Below are 21,006 nucleotides of genomic sequence, written 5' to 3'. Positions count from 1 at the left end.
GCAAACCCGCCGGAGGGCTACAGAGTGAGATCCCATCCACCCAAAAAGACTCTGGAAGAGTAAGAGGAAAAAGCTGAGCTCGAGAGAAGAATCACAGGTAAAGCAACAAGTGTGGGCCATCTCAACCCATGCTTACCGTACAAGTATGTTGGTAACAGTGGAGAGTTATTTATACCCGCACCGCTGGAGTATGTTTGTTGTTTATATGCTACCCAGTCTATTGTTTTGGCTATAAACCAACCAAGGCAGCCTCCTTCAATCTGTTCTCCACGGCACAATTGATAAGAGGTTAACTTTTCATTCCTCTACGCAAAAACCCTCCCGTGGCTTCCTGCCTCAGAGCTCTTGCAGTAACTCAGGGTGTGTTGTGTTAGCCATCCCCCTTTCCGTCTTTCTTTTTTTCCTCCAAAAGTGACTCCATTTCTCCCTAATTATCTTCTCCTTTCTGCACCGGGTCCTTTTCAGCCAGGCTCTCAAGAACCCCCTTTGTTCGTCTCTCTTCATTGGCTTCAGCTTGATGTTTTTTCCTCTCCACTCTTCCCTTTGCCACATGCAGGTATCAATTGTAGATTGTATTGACTGAATTCCCCACGGGGCTCACATGAATCTAGCTTCTCTTGTCTTGCCTCTACCCCCCTCCCTCCCCTCTCCCCCCTCCCCCTCGCCTTTCTTCTCTCCTCTTTTTGACAGAGTATTTGTAACCCACGTTGGAGCTCCCTAAGTGCCCAGGCTGGACTGGTGCCATATTCCTTCCTCAGCTTCCTGATTGCTGCGATTATAGATACACAACACGGTCCTCTATAGAATTCAATTTTCATTTACAGAATTGATGCTCATGTGTTCAAAACTACAAGTTTAAAGCCAAAAAACACCCAACATTTTCAACACAGTGAGAGAGGAAGACATAAAAGAAAAGTGAACAAAGTATCTCTGAGTATTGCAAACTGAATCAGTGGCTGCTCATTAGAGTAGACCATTACCAGAAGTATTTGCTGCCTCTCCCTGGAGGAGATTCCTCTGCCCACTGCACAGCCATCTGTTGAGCCAGCTAGACTCATGCTGGGATTATGAAATGTAAACAGAATTGATGCAGTCGTGTTGGATGGAAATCGCAGACTATCCTCATTCTGCCTGCTGAAAGCAATCTTTGGATCCCCCAGAAACCACTTGAAAGTTTGTGTGTATGTGTGTGTGTGTGTGTGCGTGCGTGCGTGTGTGTGTGTGTGTGTGTGTGCGTGTGTGTGTGTGTGTGTGTGTGTGTGCGTGTGTGTGTGTGTGTGTGTGTGTGTAAACTTAATTGTCTGCTCCTAATTCTGAAAATGTGCCCTTTCTATATGTTGACTGACTTGATAAAGGAGTCACCTAAACTTTGGCATAATAAGAGTAAATGGGGGGATTTTAAAATGAAAAGGTACGTCAAGATTTAAATAAATCATCAACAGAATTTTCCCAACGTTTAAAGAAGATAGGCAAGGTGTGATGGCTCACACCTGTAACCCCAGCACTCACAATGCTGAGGCAGGAGAATTGCCCTGAGTTGGAGGCGAGTCTGAGCTACAAAGTGAGACCTTACTTCACACAAAACAAAACGGAAATAAGTTTACTAAGTGCAAGCAGCCTCCCTGGATCAAAGAGGAAAGCTGGAGGAAGAGAGCGAGTAGGGTAAATGTACCCCGCCCCCCCCCCCCCCACACACACATAGGTTTTCATACATTTCTGGTCCCAAAGACTTCTGGTGCGAGCATTCAGAAGTCAGAAAGTGACTTCTGCAGGCTTGGGAGCTGTCCTGCGCGTGTCTCTCTCCGTTCCCGCCCGGACTCGCTCTGTGGGAGGAGGCGCCCTGTGGGACAGGAACTGAGTCAAGGCTGAGCGTTTTCATAGGCAATTGTTATTCTTGGTCTTTTCAAGAACATTCCACGTAATACACAATAAATTGAAATTGAATCTAGAGTTTAAAAAAAATCCTAAAAATACATTCGAATTATTTAAAAACATTAAACAAAGTGACCCTTAGAAATTAAATAGAGGTTTATTTTGAGACCCTACACAGCAGTTGGCTCCATGGCTTAGTTGGTTAAAGCGCCTGTCTTGTAAACAGGAGATCCTGGGTTCGAATCCCAGTGGGGCCTGCTGAGCTCTCTTTTCTTCCCGAACATTTCTTTAGTTGAAGGAACAGCTCGCCTTCTTGAAAAAGGAGACCGAGCGAGGCTGCCCCCCAAAACGTACGAGAATGAAAAGGGTACCTACCGAGCGAGCGTGCTCAAATCGCTTTTAGGAGCGTTGGCTTGCCCGCGCCCTCGGGGCGCACCGTGGCCCGGCAGTGGGAGGGAGGGGGCTCGGGACACCGCATCCGATGTTCCAGGCCAGGAAAGGGTTATTGCCAGCCTGGAAGTGCTGTGGGACTTGGAGACTGGAGCAGACTTGAGGGAACTCCTGACCAATGGCCAATTTTAACAATTCGGAAAGAGCACTTTCTGCTACCCAGTTCGGAGGCTGCGGCTGCGTCGTTTGTTGAGTGAGCGAGTGAGCGAACTGATGTCTCCTGTCTCTGTGTTTTCTACTGTCAGGATTAAAGGCAGGCCTCTCTCTCATCCACCTCCTTCCAGCTTCCTTTAATTTTCTTTTAATTTACTTTGCGATGCAGTAGTGGGTTTGGGTCTAAGTCACCTGAGGTCTTGATGACGCTTGGGGATTTAGGAAGCGTTAGTTTAAGCTAGTCGTACAGCGCCGGTGCAGAAGGGTTCGCAAGTACAGAAGGGTCCCTCGGCTTCCCGTCCACTCGGCTTCCTGCTCCTGCTCAGGTTTCTGTGCTGAGGAGACTGTCCTTAGCAGGGATGCTTTTTAAAAATGAGTGTTCTTTGTTTGTTTGTTTGCTTTTGAGACAGGGTCTCTCTGTGCAGCCCTGGCTGACCTTGAATTTATAGAGATCCTCCTACTTCTGCCTCCCGAGTGATGGGATTAAAGTCGTGCCCCACCACATCTGGCCAGGGAGTTTGTTTTTCACAATAATTGTCTTACAAGAACGGAACAATCTTATAGTAACAGTATTTCTATTTTCTCATAAAACTGAGGGGAAAAACAAAAACTCAGAATAATCATGTATTCTGGCATGACTTCCCTTCTGTACATTTAAAGACAACACTTCCTATTGTTTGTGGATACACATATGCTTAGTAGAGCAGAAAATATGAACATGGCGGAGAACAATGACCGAGTTGGACACTGCTTCTGTGGAGACAGCACTGCGGAGTTTGGAGGGAGCATCAAGCTTCTGGGGTGAGTTCACATCATGGTGAGTACAAAGTCGAGAAACAGCCAAAGGACACGGAAGAAGAAACCGCCTTACGACAGCACGAAAAGAAACACAGGGTCCTTTGCAAAGCCAAGCCCTGCCCAGCAAAGAAGGAATGGAAATTTACCGTATATACCCATACATGAGTACACACGGAGGACAATGCTCATGCTACGTTTATTTATTCCAGGTGCACACACACACACACAAAATCAGTCCGGGTGATCGAGTGACCAGGTCGTTTCCTCCTAAGAGTTCCAGCTGAAACAAATAAGAAATGTGCAAGTATGTCAGCAGTCCCCCAAAGGGTGACAGTTATCTCGTCAACGCAGTGTAGAAGTCTTGCTTAGTAAGAATGTCACACTGGACCAATCCGACCACATGTGGACCTTTGGGGGACACTCAAATGCTAGTTAAAGCACCATGAATAAGGCTCCCCTCTCTGACTGGCACACATTGTCTGTCCGGTTTGAGAGTTAGGATGCGGGGAGGTGTTCGTAAACCAGAAAAGTCTTCTCTCTGCTGCTGTGTTCGGAAGCGGTTGAGCCTAGTGAAATCATTATTCTGCTATTATTTTAAAGAACATCCCACTAAACATATCTGGGTTTAACATTTTCTTTGAGAAATTCTGACTATTCAATTTATGTAGCAGCTTTAGAGATGTTTTCCATTTCTTCGAACTTACAATTTCTTACGTAATTGATTTCATTTGAATTTTCAAATTATTTGGGCAAAATTCTCTCCAACAGTGTTCATGTTGATCGATACACTCCAATCTGCTCCTTAAAAAGCAAACAAATAAACAAAAAACTCTCATGTTTTTAGGTCTCAGAGTAAGTTTGGATCCTGGCTGTATACTGGCCCTTGTCAGGCTGGGTGACAGACACTAAGATGGCCGGTGTTCACAGAGTATTAGACCCTGCTTTCCTAGAGCTCAAGAGAAAGAAACCTCAGAGCCAGGGAGGCAGTCTCCGATTGGCCGAGCTTTTCAGAAAATCAAGTTTCTTCCACATTTCCAAAGCCTTGAAATGAGTCCCAGATGACTGGAACCCCAGGCTGGCTGGGGAAAGAAATCACATGGTGTTTCCTGGTGCAGTTTGGCAGCTGTAACTGCCGTCGGAAGCACAAGGGGCTGGCAGTACAAGACGAGGGTCTGTATTGGATTTCTCTAAGCTTCAGAACGGATAGGATGAATATATATCCTATACATATCAGCTTGGAAGCTGGGTGCTTCCGCGGTGGTGCATCCTACAGTGTGGCAGTCTCCCATCGGAGAGCCCACAGGGCTGGGAACCTCAGCAGTCACAGTCTGGCATGGAAAACCTAGAGGATTCTTGGTCCTCGGTCAACGATGGAAGCCTGGAAACACTGGTCCAAACCAGCCAAGGGGAAGAATCTTCCTTCTACTACGTAGGTTTGTTTATTTGTTTGTTTTTGTTTTTAAGTCAGTGCTGCTACCAGAAGGTAAGGTCCACAATCCGGGTGAGTCTTCCCACATCAATTAAGGCAATCAGGATAATTCCTCAGGTGAGGCTCCCCACCCACGTGATTCTGAGTGACAAGTTGACAAGGAACCAACCACTTCACTGTACTAACTCTCCAAGGGTCACACTGGAGAACACATAGCAACGTTTACTGACCGCCTGGTGGGCTGGGGACAGGCGCGCAGGGCAGGGTCACAGGGAGGGTCTTTCTTCTCCCTTTGCAGGATTGCCGTTTATTCCCAGAGGGTCTCAGACCTGACTAAACTGGCCAACCACGTGTAGCAAGGATTACAGAGGGATGACGAATACTTTCCCTTTTCTGTTTCTTACTAAAATCCTTATCGGTTGAGAGGCACGTGGAGCACTACGCACTTTTGGGCGTTTGGAGAACATTGGGATCTACTCTTTTTTGTTGTTGTTGTTGCTGTTTTTTGTTTGTTTTGAGACAGGGTCTCTCTTTGTAGTCCGGGCTGTCCTGAAATTCACTATGTTGACAAGATGGTCCTTACTCCCAGAAATCCGCCCGCCTCTGCCTCCAGGGTGCTGGGATTAAAGGTGGGAGATCTGCATTTTGCTTGTTACTGTGCTATATCCAAGAAGTGACTCAGATTTTTAGATTGTTAATTACATCTTTGGAGTAATGTTCACAGCAAAGAATGCATTATTCAGCTAAAACTAAAGAAATGTAGACAGCTAGGGGCTTAAGTTCTAGACATTTGGGATACTTTTTCATCCATGTACTACTGTGGGACCACGTGGCCTAATGGATAAGGCGTCTGACTTCGGATCAGAAGATTGAGGGTTCGAATCCCTTCGTGGTTGGCTTTTTTCCACCTCCCGCTTTACCCTTTACAACCATCCTTACAACTTTTATCTTTCCAGCGGCAGCCACGCTTCTCTAAGAAGTCTCGGGTGTGGCGGGTCCGCGAGTTTGGAAATAAACCGTAGGTAGTCCAGACGATCTGTGTGGCGGACGCAGAGCTGGCGCGCACTGTGGGGTGTGATGGTCATAACGGGCGGGACGGGAGGTTACAAGCCTGCATCATGTGGTCCCTGAAGTGTGTATTGGGGTTGCAGTGGGCACACAGTTGTCGATACTTTGCACGTGTATGCAGCTCTATGAGCCTGGAGAATTTTATTTTTCAAGTCCATTTAAAGGTCGCCCCATTGGAAAGGAAGATTTCTCGCACTTCAAAGGAGCTGCATCGCCCACTTAATTAATCAGGTGGATGTGTCGGAGTCTGAGAACCCAAAACATCTGAAGTCAGAGACCTTCTGAAAAGGACACCGATCTGAACAGATGAGTTCGAATAGAGGAAACGGACACATTATTAGAACAATATGGTGAGTCAACTTACATTCAAGTTCACTATGAACAGTCTTAGGTGATGAAATAAATTGGATTATTTGTCACACACACACACATCCGCGTGTCCCCCCCCCCCCCCCCCGCCCCCCGCGCGCCCTGAGATAGGGACCTTGTAGGCATACTGCTCTCCACACTCTTTGTAGAGCCAAGGATGACCCTGAATTCTTGATTTTTCTGCCTCCACCTCTTGTTTACAGGAGCATACATCAATCATCTAGATCCCTTCCCCCAAACCTAAACAAACAAATAAACAAAACAAAAAAAAGAAAAGAAAAGAAAAGAAAAAGAAAGAAAAGAAAATGTTCTGAACACATAGGGCACTGTGGTAGAGGCATTTTCTTATTTTTTCTTTAATATGTTTTTAATTAAAATAGAATTAATTATATTGTTTTCCCCACTTTTCTCCCTCCAGTCTCCCTCAGCTACCCTCTTTTGAATCTCTCCCATGTTCCCACCTCCATACTCAAGTTGATATCATCTTTTTCTTATTATTGTTACATATACATTCTTCGACCATTATTGTTACCTATGTGTGTACGTATATGTGTGTGGAACCTGCTGAATCCATTTTTGTTGGTGTGTATAAAGTTTCAAGACTGACCACTGGGAGAGGCTAATTCTCCTCCCAGCAGTCATTAGTTGGCCATAGTTCTTTGTCTAGGGGTGAGACCCTCAAACTTTCCTTTCTTTCCATGTTCATGTCCATTGATATTGCCAGTTATTCTAGTCTGGTCTTTGCAGTCATTTCTAGGAGAGACTGTTTCGTAGCAGACTTCCCGGGATTCTGGCTCTCACCGTCATTCCAGCCCCTCTTCAGTGACGTTTCCTGAGCCATAGAAACAGGAGCTGTAGTAGATATAGATGTATCAGTTAGGGCTGGGCTCCGCATGATCTGTTGCTATCAAAATTTGTCATCTTAAGCCTTTCCTACCAACACTGGGGCCCCCAAGAGTTCGTACCACTGACACCAGAGCCTTGGTTTTTACTATGGCTTCTTTAAATACAGCATTTAAATTCTCTAAATGCTCCTAGAAATCACCTTGGCTGAACAAAAGATGGAGTCGGTTAGGTGCATGCAAACCAGTCCTGTCTGTCACTGTGAGGTTTGTTCCACTCCTGGGAAACGGATGCTTGTCCACTGTGGCCTGTCCTCATGGTCCTCACTCTGCAGCCCCTCAGCATATGCCTCAGCTGCTCAGCTCTCTTCTGCAGTATGGGTGGCAGCTCCAGCTCCTCCAGACACTCTCCTTAAGGTTTGACCTAAGACTGTTGAAGATACTCTGCTACCGTGAAACATTAAACACTTTTAGACTCTCAGCATCCAATACTACCACTACTTAGTATCATTATCATTGGTAAGAGAAAAACACTTAATACATGCAATGTGGCTAAACAAATGCAGAAAGACAATAAAACCATAATTTTGAAAGTTTCTAAAATTTTAATTTTCTTTTTTAGGCAGCCCCACAGTAGCCCAGGTTATCCTTGAACTTATTATGTAGCACAGACTGGTCTCAGCAATACTTCCTTTTCAGCTTCCCAATTTCTGGGATTACAGGCATGCACCACGAGGGCTACATTTGTTATTTTCATTTCCGGGTTTGTGCCCCTCTTTTTTTTTCTGTGAATATTTTCAGATTAAGACGAACCTTTTTAAAATACTTTTTTGTTAGGGCTGGAGAAATGCCCCAACAAAAGAGCACTGACTAGTGTTCCAGAGGTCCTGGGTTCAATTACCAAGACCCACATGCAATCCCAACCCCCCCCCCCTCCCGCATGGTACTCACAGCCTTCCATAACTGTGGCTCCATGGGATCCCATGCCCTCTTCTCAGTGTGCAGATGTACGTGCACACAAAACACCCATGTACGTAACATAGAGATACATTTTTCAAAAAAATTTTTTTGTTAAAAGTATTCAACAATGTTGGTGACCAGGGAGATGGTTCAGCCACTTTAAAGGTGCTTGTCAAGGTGGAAGGAGAGAGCTGGCCCCAGAGTTATCCTCCGATAGCCACACGGGTTCTATAGCATATACTTGCCCCCCACCCCCAATGATACACACACACAATGATTTTAAAAAATGGAAACATAAGAATTATTCAACAACATAACTGAAGTGACCTATTCCACAGCACATTTATTTTTCAAACTGAAGATTCATCAGCGTTGTTGCGAACCGTATCCACAATGGGTCCCCAGCATTGCTTGGCTAGTGCGTTCTAATGTGCCCCACCTTCTCACCCCTGATTTCTTATTTCCGCTTTCTCACGTCAGCCCTGACCATTTTTTACTACAGTTATGGAGGATCTTTCCCTGTTCCTGCAAGAGGCTTTCTAACAATGCTCTGGGAATCTTAAATCAGTGAGTAAGCCTGCATCCAGGGACTTCAGTTTTATGGAAGTTGGATACGCCAAGGCATCGAAGCGTCTGGTGTCTAGATGATCTATCCTTTCCCAATCAGCAACTCAACTGACACAGAGGCAGCACAGTCTAAATTTAGAATTTAACTTAGTTCTCTCGTGCTGTTGAGTAGCAGAGCATGAGAGATGTTACTGTTTCTCTCTCTCTCTCTCTCTCTCTCTCTCTCTCTCTCTCTCTCTCTCTCTCACACACACACACACACACACACACACACACACACACACACTTTTGTTTTGAGACGGGTTCTCACTATGTGGCTCAGGCTGACCTTGACTGGGAGGCTCTTCTATCTCAATTCCTCCATACTGGGATGATAAATGTCGTCAGCACATCAGGCCTGAGATTTTCTTTAAAGGATCCAGGATGCATGGTTTCACATTAGGCTTTATTTCATGATGTGCCACCACAACTGTTCCCACCGTGTCTCTCCAAACTGTTGATTTCCTTCATCAATGGCCATTCTATTATCACACACAGCTTTCAGTACCAGCATATTTCTAGTGTGTATCCCTCCATGGTCAGCTGTACCACTCGGCTTGGAGGGAAGTCTCAATAATCACATAGTTATGCCACATTCATTTTCTAATTACTGACCAAGTGGTAGATAATTTAACCTAAAAAAATTACATTATCATCTCTTCCTCAGATGTGCATTGTTTTCCTGTGTTGACAATTGCACATTGCAGTTCCTAGAAAGATGACTGTGAGGATTAAAATAGAGATATTAATCCATCCTGATTATTGGATTACTGGGGGTGTGACTCAGTGTCCACAGCATCTGCCTATCATGACACCCAACATTTCAAAAAAAAAAAATTTGCTAGGACATTAGTGAATTGTCAACACCTAGGCTTGGGATTCCCATTGAGATGAGTATTCTGAATTTGATGCTCATTCTGAATGAAGATTAGAACATACAGCAAGTAAGAGAGTCGGCTTTACTAGTGAGAAAGACTGGGCTGCAGGACAAGGACAAAGCAATACCAGCCAACTCCCCAGACATCCCTGGAACTGATGGGGTCTCAGTTAAAACTCTGTGGCCAAGTCTTCTTGGGACAAACTTGGCCTGAGGCAGTTTCTAAAGATAACTTCCCACCACAAGCCATCGGGTGACAACTTTCCAAACATCGGCGAGGATAAATACTGTCTCCGAGGAGGTTCATAATCTGGATGTCACTTGTACTGGAAGCAGGAAGAGGGAGATTTAAATATAAGCATCAATTAGGAATGAACCAGAGATCTTGAATGCTTCAGAAAACATTTTATTGGAAATAATATGTCTAGTTCTGAAGTTGAGGAGTCCCAGTTTGGGGTGGGAGAATCCTATCCTTCAGATGATGAAAGGCACCACCACTCAGAAGCACTAGCTGAACCACAAAGATAAGACAGGAAGGAACACTTTTGTAGAATCAGAGACAAGTTCAGGGTCCTGGCAGGAGAGAGATGGCTTCTCCTGTGTGAATCAATCTGCGCCCATTCTCCCTCAGATCGGCCACAGAAGGGCTCATGGGATGGTGTGAGAGGTAAAGACTGAGTCAGAAAGACGCGGGAACATACAACACATTTGTATCAGGAGACAACAGTTTTAGGAGGAGAAACCTAGATTGTCACGCCATCCTCCATTACTATTTTTGCACCTTCAGGCTGGAAAGAGAAGGAGTCAGAATGGCCAAGGAGAGTCTTCCTCTCTCCTTGAATACAATGTCCAACCAAGCCATTCTCATATCCTTTGATGAATTTGAGTGGTTCAAAATAGTTATGTTGTTGTTGATGGATTTTTGAGAGTTCTTTGAGACAAGGTCTCTTGTAGCTCAGGCTGGCCTGGAATTCATGTTCCTCTTGTCTTACCCATTGAGTGCTGACATTCAGGTGAGAACTGAGACACCCAGCTTAAAAAAAAAAATCTGTAACTGGGGTCTCTGGATTTAGCTTTCTCCTTTTCTTTTGTTCTTTGACTCATATATCTTACAAGGAAAAATGTCTGCTGCTTCCAAACATAAACCCAATTTGTGTAGGGGAAGGGTTTAGTCAATTTAGGGGTGACTTGGGCAGGTAGAGTCCATTTAAGTAAAGAGTGTGGTGGGAAGATGGATGTTTTTCAGAACAGGGCTTGCAGGGAGAAGTGGGATGGGCTGTGAAGACCGGCCTTCCTACTTGGTTCTGAATTGCTTTAGGTACGCCAGGATGTCAGCCTTGACAGTGCTGACCGGAGCTTGGTGGAACCAACGCATGACAGGGACTCCGTCGGGTCCCACCAGGAACTTTTCAAAGTTCCAGCGGATGTCGTGGACTTTTACCGGCTCCCAGGAGATATGTTTGTGTGTGCTGACAATCTCTGAGGGGTGAGGACAGGAGCGCTACAGCAGAGAAGCAGAGAAAAGAAAACACAGTATTTCTGTTCCCAGATGATCCTGGACATCGTCACTCACAGGTGATCCCCTCCCTGTGAGACCCAGACATCTTAGCCTCCTGTGGTTCCTGCAAAAACCCACATATTCTCCTAATCACCATCCTGCCAATCACCAAGAATGTTGCTGATACCGTAGTCCAAGTGTACTCTCTCAGTCTACCTCACGTTCAGTTACGTGGGTTAAGATGTATTGACTTTCAAACTTTCGTTTCTTCTAGTTGCTCGTTTGTTTTATGGGACGAGTCTTGGGGAGCCCATGCTGTCCTCAAACGTAATATGTATCTGAAGATGACCTTGAATTCCTGATCCTCATGACTCTACCTCCCAAGTGTTGGGATGACAGATAGATACCACCGTGTAGGCTCATTTTCCTTTTCTGCAAAGTATATGGCTTGGACTAGGATATTCTTTCTAAGGTCTAGAGTTCTACGGACCAGTGGAATTTCAAAAAATACCTTTGGGGGACAACTTTGGGCTACTAAACCTTTATCAGTGAAGAAAAAAGACAAAACCACATTTTGTCACTTAATTTTAAAAAGACCACCATAAGAATAACTTGCATGTGGCCCATGACCTTCAAATAAAGGACAATTTTAAAAATTGGATGGAATTTATGAAGCCCCTTACACTGTCCTGTTTCATCAGTACAGGGAGAGCCATGCAGCAGTTTTCCAGCTCTGAGTTCTCTATGTTGTTACTAAGTAGCCTGCCCTATAGGTGGCAGGCATTCATCAAAAAATACCTTGGGTGGATGAGAGAATGAATGCCAATGAGCACTGGGCTAAGTAAAAGCTACCATTGCACACAGCTGTCGATTCCCCCCCAAACCAGAGTCCTGCAGATGCTAAAGACTAGCTCACATCTCCATGCTATGCAGGAGATTTCATCCAGAAAGATCAACCCCTTTGCAGGAATAATTCCTTGGGTCTGTTTCTCCCATAACCATCTAATGGAAATTTTAAGCCCCAAGTGATGCTAGGAAGATTAGGGGAAAGGAGTTATACACACTCAAGCACTTCACTCACCTTCAAGAAGGTGAAGATTTTCTGTTCCTTTTCACCATTTACATCTCCCTTTGCAAAAAGCTGGAAATTAGGTACGTATCCTTTTCCTGGACGAACATACCTGCAACAAGTCAAAGGTTGGGACATGAAGGTAAACGTTATGGCAGGACAGTAGAGATGCAGAGAGAGGAAGGACAGAAAGAGGCGGAGATCTGGTAGGGTGGTGGTGGTGGTATGCAGAAGTCAAAGGCCTGTTTTGTATGTTGGTCTCTGATTCCCTTTATATTTCTAGATTCTTGTCTGTCTCCTCTCACTTCACTGCTTCTGTCTTAGGAGGAGCTGGTCTCTGATTTCTCCACTATCCATCTGGGTCTCAGTCAGGAGTGAATAGAAGCCCTATGGACCTCGTCAGATTCTCATCAACTAAAGTCTGCTTGTAGGTGCCCCTGAGCCTATGAATCAGCACCCTCCCAGGAGGTTCAGAGGGCCTGAAGGGCCTCTGAGACAGAAAAGGTGACAAGGCCTCTGAGGGGCTTTAGGCAGGTACTTACTTGAGGCCAGGAAGAATCTCTATATTTTCTCCTGGTTCTTGCTTTCCAAACTGGTTGCAGGGAAAGCCCAACACAACCAAGCCGGATGGCTTCAAGTCCTCTTGGAGTGCATTCAGTTCTGTGGTTAGAAAAAGGACAACACGATGACCTGACCTGGAGACCCCACATCCAGAAAGGATCCTTTAGCTATGTTTCTACTATAACCAACATATGGACATTTATACAGCCCAGGCTGACCGGAGGAATACCCCATGGGTTGGTCATTTTACAGACAATGAAACAGAAGGAGAAAAACCATCTGTAGATCAGAAAGGCTGAATATCCTGACTTAAGTTAGATGTGCATTCTGAGCCCCCTTTTTATGGTACAACACTTCTCATACTCATACTCACATGCAGTCCTTTTTACAAACAGGGATTCCTAAGTTCCATTTCCAATTCCATTCCCCTGAGATGGAGCCCACCCATGTTCGTTGCTTAAAACCCTGACACTATTTAAACAAAGCCAGCTAGGAATACCACAGCTCATCATCTAGCCCTCCTTGTTGGCTGACTGATAGAATGGACCATTCTTTTCCTAAAGGAACAGGCATAGATGAGACTCGGGGCTCTCTCCTGGGTACAGGATAGCTCATGCTGAGCAGGTTCTCTCCTGGGTACAGGCTAACAGGAGCTGAGAGTTTCAAGCTGAACTTTCTGATACCTAGCAACCGTCCTGGGGAAGTCAAAGACGAATTCTACCATTAAAAAAAGTCCTCAGAGTTGAACCAAGGCACAAACCTCAATGTTCCTGTCCACTGCCATGGAGTGTTCCAATTGCCCTGCTCTTTGTTAACCCTTTCTGGGTTCTATGCCTTTAGTCCCCTGATAAACACTCTTCTGTCACACTAGGTTCAGCTTGGCCAATTAGCATCTCTCAAAGCCCCTTTCTAAAGTTGGACGTTGCCTCCCCATTTCCACTCACTTTCCTTTCTTTCCCTCCCTGTCTTATCTTTACCAGGCAATCCCTGTCTCCAGGAAAGAGACACGGAATTAGGAAGCCTGCCGTCAGCCCTTTAGCAGCTCTTCCCAGGATTACTTTTCTGTTACATGCTAAGTGGAAATTAAATAAGCAGATTTCTTTTTTCTCTTTGAGATTCGGTCACCCTATTAGCCCAGGCTGGCCTCAGACTCATGGCCTTCCTTCCTCAGCCTTTGGAGTGTAGGAGTCACAGCTATGCATCACCATGCCAGGATATAATTCACTCTTAAGGTCTCTATAAATGGATAAGATGAATTTTTGTTCAATTGAAAAAGAATGAGGGGTTGGACTGGCTTCAAATGTACTTTATTAAGTTAGAAGTCATCAAATAGTGTTTACATTATTGACGATGGGGCCTTCAGAAGAAAGAACGTCTTTCACAAACATGATAGTATTCCCAGAGCGGCAAAGGGAAAAAGCCTTTCACTCTATGACTTTCTGTTCCTTTTGAATACATTACTTCTGCAAAGCACACTGCACACCATATAATTCACAAGAGGCCTTATTAGTTCAAGTAGCCAGCAGCCTCCTCCACCAGGTTCTACTCTCCTCATACGCTACACCAGGTGTAAAGCCCCCGAGCTCCTCTCATGGACATTGTAGATTTCCCCACAAAAGTCTCAAAAATATGGATCTTCTCTCCTGTATTTGCCAAGGACACTTCTGGAATTTTCTGAGAAGTATCAAATTCATTGATACTTATTGATTCCAGTGGCAATCGCAAAGCAGATACCAGGCCTACCCAAGGAAAGGGCTGGCAGTTTTGTTTTCTTCTGTAAAGAGCCAAATGGTGTTTCAGGCTTTGCAGATCGTATGCTGTCCACATAACTACTGACCTCTGCTTTAGCAGGCATAGGTAAGGATATGCTGTGCTCCAATAAAACCTTTAAAAAAATAAACTGGCTAGGTTTGACATGTGGGCCATTGCTTGCCGATTTAAGACATCAGAGAATGAAATAAATTACTATGACACATAGACGTGGAATAGAATTCCCAATGTATACACTGTTCTATCTGCACATATCTCTGCAGCCCAGAAGAGGGCACCAGATCTCGTTAGAGATGGTTGTGAGCCATCATGTGGTTGCTGGGAATTGAACTCAGGACCTCTGGAAGGGAAAGCAATGCTCTTAACCTCTGAGCCATCTCTCCAGCAAATTCCCAATGTAATTTAGAATATAGTCAGCTGAAAAAATTTTGTCATGAAGTCGTATGGCTCTGAGTTCTTACCAGGGTACTGAATTGTCAGACCACAATAGGTAGCCACGTTGACAAAGAGGACGTGCTTGCCTGCATACTGCTTGAAGTGAATGCGTTCCTTCCCATTAAGAGCGAGAGCCTCATAGTCATAGATGGTGCCTTTCACGTCTTTGTAGCAATTCATCTGGAAGAATTTTTGAGGGCTTTGTTATGAGTGACAGTACCCCATGTCTGTTTGATCATTCAAAGCACACGCGAACAATGAAGGTGTTAACCAGGATTCAGAAAACAAACAGGAATTGTGTAAGAGGTGAGAAAACCGATGAGTGGGGCTTGATGTGAAATCTATTGCTTTTGTGGAGAAAGGAGTGGCAGGCGGCTTGTCTGTCACTCCTCTCTTGTCCTGACATGGCAGGAGACCAGGCCATGTGTGGATGAACCTGACTGAGGGGAACTGAGGGCAAATGGCATGAAAAAGAAAGGGACCCTGGCTTTTGTGAAAATGAGGCTGAGAACAGCCATGGATTAAATGCACACTGCCTGGTTGCTCTCCAAGCGGGCCAGATTTCATTGTTTGAATGTTTCAAGATGGCCTAGTTGCTTCTCTTTTTCTAGGTCTTCTGGCCTCTCTCTCTACTCATGAACATGGTAGAATGGAAAGATTTCTAGTCTGGAATAAGATCTACTATTTAGAGTGTCTGTGAATCTGGGCAGCTCTCGTCCCTGGGCCTCTGAGCTCCTCTCCCCCAAAGTAAAACAGAACACAGACGTTCCCAGGTAATGGGATTTCTCTTTCTATCACTCTCTTACTCATATGGCTGTCTTATATGCCAACACCGTGAAAACAAACTATGGGTATGTACCAAGAAAGGCTATGGAGAGCCTTAAAGCCTATCTCAGATTGAGAAAAACAGCCTGTCATATCTGAAGAATTTGGAGCAGATTTCCAGATAATAGAAATAAGTTCTACATGAAATTCTCATTGCACATCCTCATTTTAAATTTTTCTATAAGGAAAGTCTTAGGTTCTATTTCTGTCTCTGCCTTGGCTCGGTCCCTGCAAGGAGGAGGTGGATGAATAGATGCTCACCAGCACAACCAGATCCACTCACTGTGCTGGGGAGGCAGCTATAAATTGCTCATGGAATACAAAGAGTAGAAAAGAAAGCTACATGCCATCAACCAAGAAAGCCCTGCTGAGCTGGCTAGAAAAAAAAAATCAAAATGGGCTTTCCTTATCAGACGACGAAGATCAGCTTAGACAAGGGTCAACCAGACTTCCTGGAAATGCAGTGCTGGGAAGGATGTGGTCAGCACCATCTGCTCCCAGCCAGAAGGAATACTGAAAAACAAACCCCAGCATTTCCAATCCTACACCACTGATGATGCCATCACTAGCACCTGAGGTTGTAGGTCCTACTCTGAGGGGCAAGGCACTTTCTCTGTGTAAGCTTTTGAGCCTTTCTTTAAACACACACGCACACGCACACACACTCATGCACCAGCAATACTCAAGTATATATACAGAACATATAAAAAGCATTCATTCTCACCTTCCTGATGCCTACTTCCAAGCCATACTATTTGAGGAGGCAGGCAGGGAGCTACAGCAATGAAAATCATGTTGAGTACTACAGTGCAATATCTTAGAGAGACTCTGTACTTGAAGACTCATTTTAGTCCATCTTATCTATTTGGGTGAGGGAGAGTTTGAGGTATGGTCTGATTTTATCTAGACCAGGTTGGCCTTCAAACTCATGGCAATTCTCTCTAGCTTCAGCTCCTTGAGTGCTAAGTTCAGGCATGAGCCCCCATGCCTATCTATTTCAGTTTATTTTTTCTTCCAAAAATTGTATTTATTTATTTAATGCATGCGTGTGTGTGCCTGAGTGTGTATGGATGTACATTGTGTATACGTAGGAACCTGCAGAGGTGAGAAGAAGTTGTTAAAGGTAGTTGCATTCCACCATGGAGGTGCTGGGAACTGAACCCTGGTCCTCTTTAAGAGCAGTAAGCACTCTTAACTGCTGAGCCATCTCACCAGCCCCTCCACTTAGGTGTTGATGTTGATTGTTCTGCTCTTCCAAATGTTTTTGAGTCTGAATGTTAGATCTCCATGCCTCCAGACCAGCTTTTTATTAAACTCTGAGTCTCCACATATAATAAGGCAGCTCTGGGTGCACAAAAACCCTATCTACCCAGCAACTTTTTCTTGTCAGGTTCAAAGAGAGATAAAAATCTTCCCAGAGCTGCCTTTTATAGAACAAATTATGTGCATCCCTGTAATTTTTTATCTCTCACCCAAGCTGCGACCGTGTTCAGTCCTGTTGTGCTCTCTATGGATTTTACTCACCTTCATCTTCTCCGGCCTGGGGGTTGTCTGCACGTAACTGGCCAGAAGAAGTGGGACAAGATAGAAGACTCTTAACTGCATAGTCATGACTCGTATTGTAGATCGCTGGTCTGAGCACCTGAGGTCTTTGTATCTCCCCAGTTTTTTGATACCTTGACAAAGACCAGCCCACACCTGTTGAGACCAATAAAAGGGCAGTAAGTATTGCAGTCCAGCAAACCTAGAGCTTTTAAGTCATATCCTTCCTACACACGCCCCCATGAGCATTAGAATTCACTAGTGTGGTGAGGACCTGGAACACATATAAATCCTGGCAGGAATATCAAAATGTTGTGGCAAGCCCTTATAGATCCTGGAAGCCTTAGCTGCTTTTCCTGAGTGGATGTGAATGTTGAGATAAAGACAGACTTCTTGCCAAACAGTTGGTGTGGATGTTCTAAATACCATTTCTAGGGCTGGAGATATATAGCTCAGTGGTATGCTGTATATTTAGTATGCTTAAGGCTCTGAGTTCAATGCATAAAAATGCAACAGCAAACACAACCAATCAAGTACTTTACCTAACATTGCGATTTTAGCTTTTTTTTTTAAAGAAACATTTGTTTATTGCACTGCTATAATACAAAGAGTTGGGCAGTAAAAGAAGCACTGGCTATTGTTTAGCTTTTAAAAAACTAAAGAATAGAAGTCAGAGAAATGGCTCAGTGTTAACAGTATTTGCTGGTTTTGCAAGGGGCTTGAGTTTGGTTCCCATCACTCATATCTAGTGGCTCAAAACTACCAATAACTCCAGCTTTAGTATCTCAATCCTTCTTCTAGCTCTGAGGGTACCCACATACACATGCTCAGATGTACAGACAGACGCATACACATACATAAGTAAAATAAAATCTTAAAAAATAAACTTAAAAAAAACCCTAAAAGATAGCCCCACCTTTGATCTGCTCAAGAGAATTTGGTGGCGGGAAGTGGGGCAGGAATTGAAAATAAACCACAGCACATTGATATGCTCATTCTAGAAATGCTCTCAAGGACTTATAAATCAGTAATTTTTAGATTATCTGATCAAGAGAGAAATGGTCAGAGCCCAGGAAACCCAGTGGTATCTGTGGTAGGATGCAATGTTCTCTCCCAACAATAATCAAAGAGTTATGAATAAGAAGAGATACATCCATGTTTATCAGATTGGCACAAATTAAAAGTGTTGGTGGGACCCAGCCTGGGCACAGCCTGGCATTCGGTGCTCCTGCACACTAGATGGGTGAGGGGGAAATAAGAAAACTCTCAACGTTTTAGGTGGCTCCATTGAAAGCAGTGCTTTTTATTTTTGAACTTACTCATTTAGGGGTTTGTTTTTAATTTATCATATAAAGCAATGAGTTTCAGGATCACGTTTTCAGGCATACACTGTTTTTCTTGATGCCCCTCCACACTCCCTGTCCCCTGCCTTTGTCAGCCACTTCCTGCTCTCAATAGTCCCCATCCCACTTGCATGATGTATGTGCTCTGTTACCCATCTTTAATCTCTCCCCATTTCCTAAGATCCCTCTTTCCCCTTTCATGACCTATATTAACCCTCTATACACATAAACACACACGTGCATATATAGAAGAGAAAACCTAGGATCCATTGGAGAGAAAGAATCTGGTGTTGTCTTTCTGAATCTGAGTTACTTTGCTTAACATAGTAATTTCTAGTTCCCTTCATTTTCCTGTCACAATTTTATTTTTCTTTATGGTTGTATAAAATTCCATTATGTGTATGTACCACATTTTATTTACCTATGTGTCTGTTATTGGACATCTAGAGGCTGGACCTATTTCCTAGCAATAAACATGGATGAGTGAGTAGCTCTGTAGTAGGGGTTAGTTCTTTAGGGATATTTTCAGGACAGATGGGGGGGTCACATTGTGAGTCTGGTTTTGGATTTCAAGAAACCTCCATAATGAGGGTTTTTTGTTTGTTTGTTTGTTTGTTTTTGTTTTTCGAGACAGGGTTTCTCTGTGTAGCTTTGAAGCCTGTCCTGGAACTCGCTTTGTAGACCAGGCTGGCCTCGAACTCAGAGATCCGCCTGCCTCTACCTCCCGAGTGCTGGGATTAAAGGCGTGTGCCACCACCGCCAGGCCATACTGAGATTCATAGTGACCGCACTGGTTTACAGTCTTTACGATGGGCAAATAAAAGGTATCCTCTCTGTCCATGTCCTTACTAGCATTTGCTGATTTTAGCCCTTTTGATTGAGATCAGATGGAATCTCACAGTAGTTTCCATTTGTATTTCTCTAATGCCTAAGTATATTGAACATTTTCACTTATTATTTTAGTTTTGAGAGAGGATCTTGTGTAGCTCAGACTGAATTAAATGCCTATGTAGCCAAGGATGACCTTGAACTCTTCCTGTTCCCAATTCCAAAATTCTGGGATTACAGGAGTGGGCCACCACACTCAGCAATGAATATGCTTTAAAAAATACCTTTAAAAATTACATTTCATGTAGTGTGTGTGTGTGTGTGTGTGTGTGTGTGTGTGTAAATTAGAGGATGACCTGAAAGAAGTTTGAGATGATGAGTCACTGAATATATTTGTTACATTGGCCCACTTATAAAAAAAAATGTTTTAAAAAAATTGCAAGAGTCTTTATAATGTAAAAAAATGCAAGGGTCTATAAAGCCATCCACTTTTCTTCTGTTTGAAACTATACCAAATCATACTATCATGGTGTTATTAATTTGTGAACTACATTGTTACACAAAAAATACGGTTTTAATTTTGTTTTAAAAGAAAAGACTTGTAACCTAGGATGTGATCTCTTTTGGAGGTTTCATGAGCTTCTGTTTTTGGTGACACTATTCCCACTATTACTGTGTCAAGATCTGTCAGGTACTTTATTTCCCTTAGTATTCACTTTATGAAATTGAGAGCCTCCATGTTTAATCCATATATACTTAACATTGTTGTGTCTTCTTGATGAATCCTTCACTTTATTAACATGTAATATTACTATCTTCATCTCTTCTTACTAACAGCAGTTTGAAGGTTATCTGATTCCAGAACACCTTGCTTTCGGCTTCCATTTCTTCAGTAGATTGTACAGCATCCTTCGAGTTGGCCTGTGAGTGTCTTTATCAGTGAGACTTGCTTCTTAGAGACAGGAATTGGATTTTGGTTTGTTGTTGTTTTGAGACAGAGTTTCACTAGGTAGCCTTGGACATCCTGGAACTCACTGTGTGGACCTGGCTGGCCTCGAACTCACAGAAGTCAGCTTACTTCTGCCTCCCAAGAGCAGGGATCAAAGGCATGGAGCACCACACCCAGCCTGCATTTCATTCTTGCTGTAGAGTCAGCCTGTCTGCTTCTTTTTGCTCCTAGATTGAGGCCATTTACATTTAAAATTATCAGCCAGAGACATTTACTAATTCCTACTACTTTACTGGCAGTTTTCTGGCCTTCTGGGTAATTGTTCCTAGCTTCACTCTGCATTACCATGAAAGATTGCTGGCTTACCATGTGGGACATGGTAGATTCCATTTTAGCTCTCCTTTGTTCAGGTTCCTCCCATTAAATGTGTTGTTTTCTGTGCTTTCATAACTGAAGCTCTCCTCTGAGTGTCTTCTGTAGTACTGGCATGGTTGTCACGACAGATACTCTTGATTGGAAGTTAGTGACTTTCAGGACTTGAGATTCCACGCTTTCCTGGTTTTTATAGACATTGGTGAGAGAGCTGATGTTACTGATGTGTTTGCCTTTGCCATGAGTTGACATTTTCCCTTACAGCCTTTAATATCATTTCTTTGCTTTATATTTTTGGAATTGGACTATGAATGTTGTAGAGAGATTCTTTTTTTAGTCATATCTCTTTGGGGTTCTAAATGCCTCTTGTATTTGGATGTTGTGGCATTT

At 43.8% G+C, this 21,006-nt stretch overlaps 1 protein-coding gene and 2 non-coding genes across 4 annotated transcripts; 2 read left to right on the top strand and 1 right to left on the bottom strand.

Moving 5' to 3' along the window:
• Positions 1-2,055: 2,055 nt before the first annotated feature.
• Positions 2,056-2,129, top strand: Trnat-ugu (transfer RNA threonine (anticodon UGU)). Its single transcript has one exon. It is a non-coding gene; the product is annotated as a tRNA-Thr (tRNA).
• A 3,396-nt stretch (positions 2,130-5,525) lies between these two features.
• On the top strand, positions 5,526-5,598 carry Trnar-ucg (transfer RNA arginine (anticodon UCG)). The gene has a single exon. It is a non-coding gene; the product is annotated as a tRNA-Arg (tRNA).
• A 4,005-nt stretch (positions 5,599-9,603) lies between these two features.
• On the bottom strand, positions 9,604-17,397 carry Gpx5 (glutathione peroxidase 5). 2 transcript variants are annotated; one of them, XM_052728600.1, is made up of 5 exons: positions 17,107-17,397; positions 14,784-14,937; positions 12,534-12,651; positions 12,004-12,103; positions 9,604-10,925 (listed from the first exon to the last, which is right to left on the bottom strand). In XM_052728600.1, the coding sequence occupies exons 1-5, from the start codon at positions 17,191-17,193 to the stop codon at positions 10,719-10,721; spliced, it is 666 nt and encodes a 221-aa protein (XP_052584560.1). In that variant the 5' UTR covers positions 17,194-17,397; the 3' UTR covers positions 9,604-10,718. The 2 variants fall into 2 exon arrangements, with proteins under 2 accessions (XP_052584560.1, XP_052584561.1); XM_052728601.1 differs by lacking the exons at positions 9,604-10,925; positions 12,534-12,651 and having other exon boundaries at positions 12,042-12,103.
• Between the last annotated feature and the right edge of the window lie 3,609 nt (positions 17,398-21,006).

Source organism: Peromyscus californicus, unplaced genomic scaffold (genome assembly GCF_007827085.1).
Source record: "Peromyscus californicus insignis strain IS unplaced genomic scaffold, ASM782708v3 Scaffold_8__1_contigs__length_139910024, whole genome shotgun sequence".
Taxonomy (NCBI): Eukaryota; Metazoa; Chordata; class Mammalia; order Rodentia; family Cricetidae; genus Peromyscus; species Peromyscus californicus.
The sequence above is the reverse complement of the archived record's forward strand: the minus strand, read 5'-3'. Positions and strand labels throughout refer to the sequence as shown.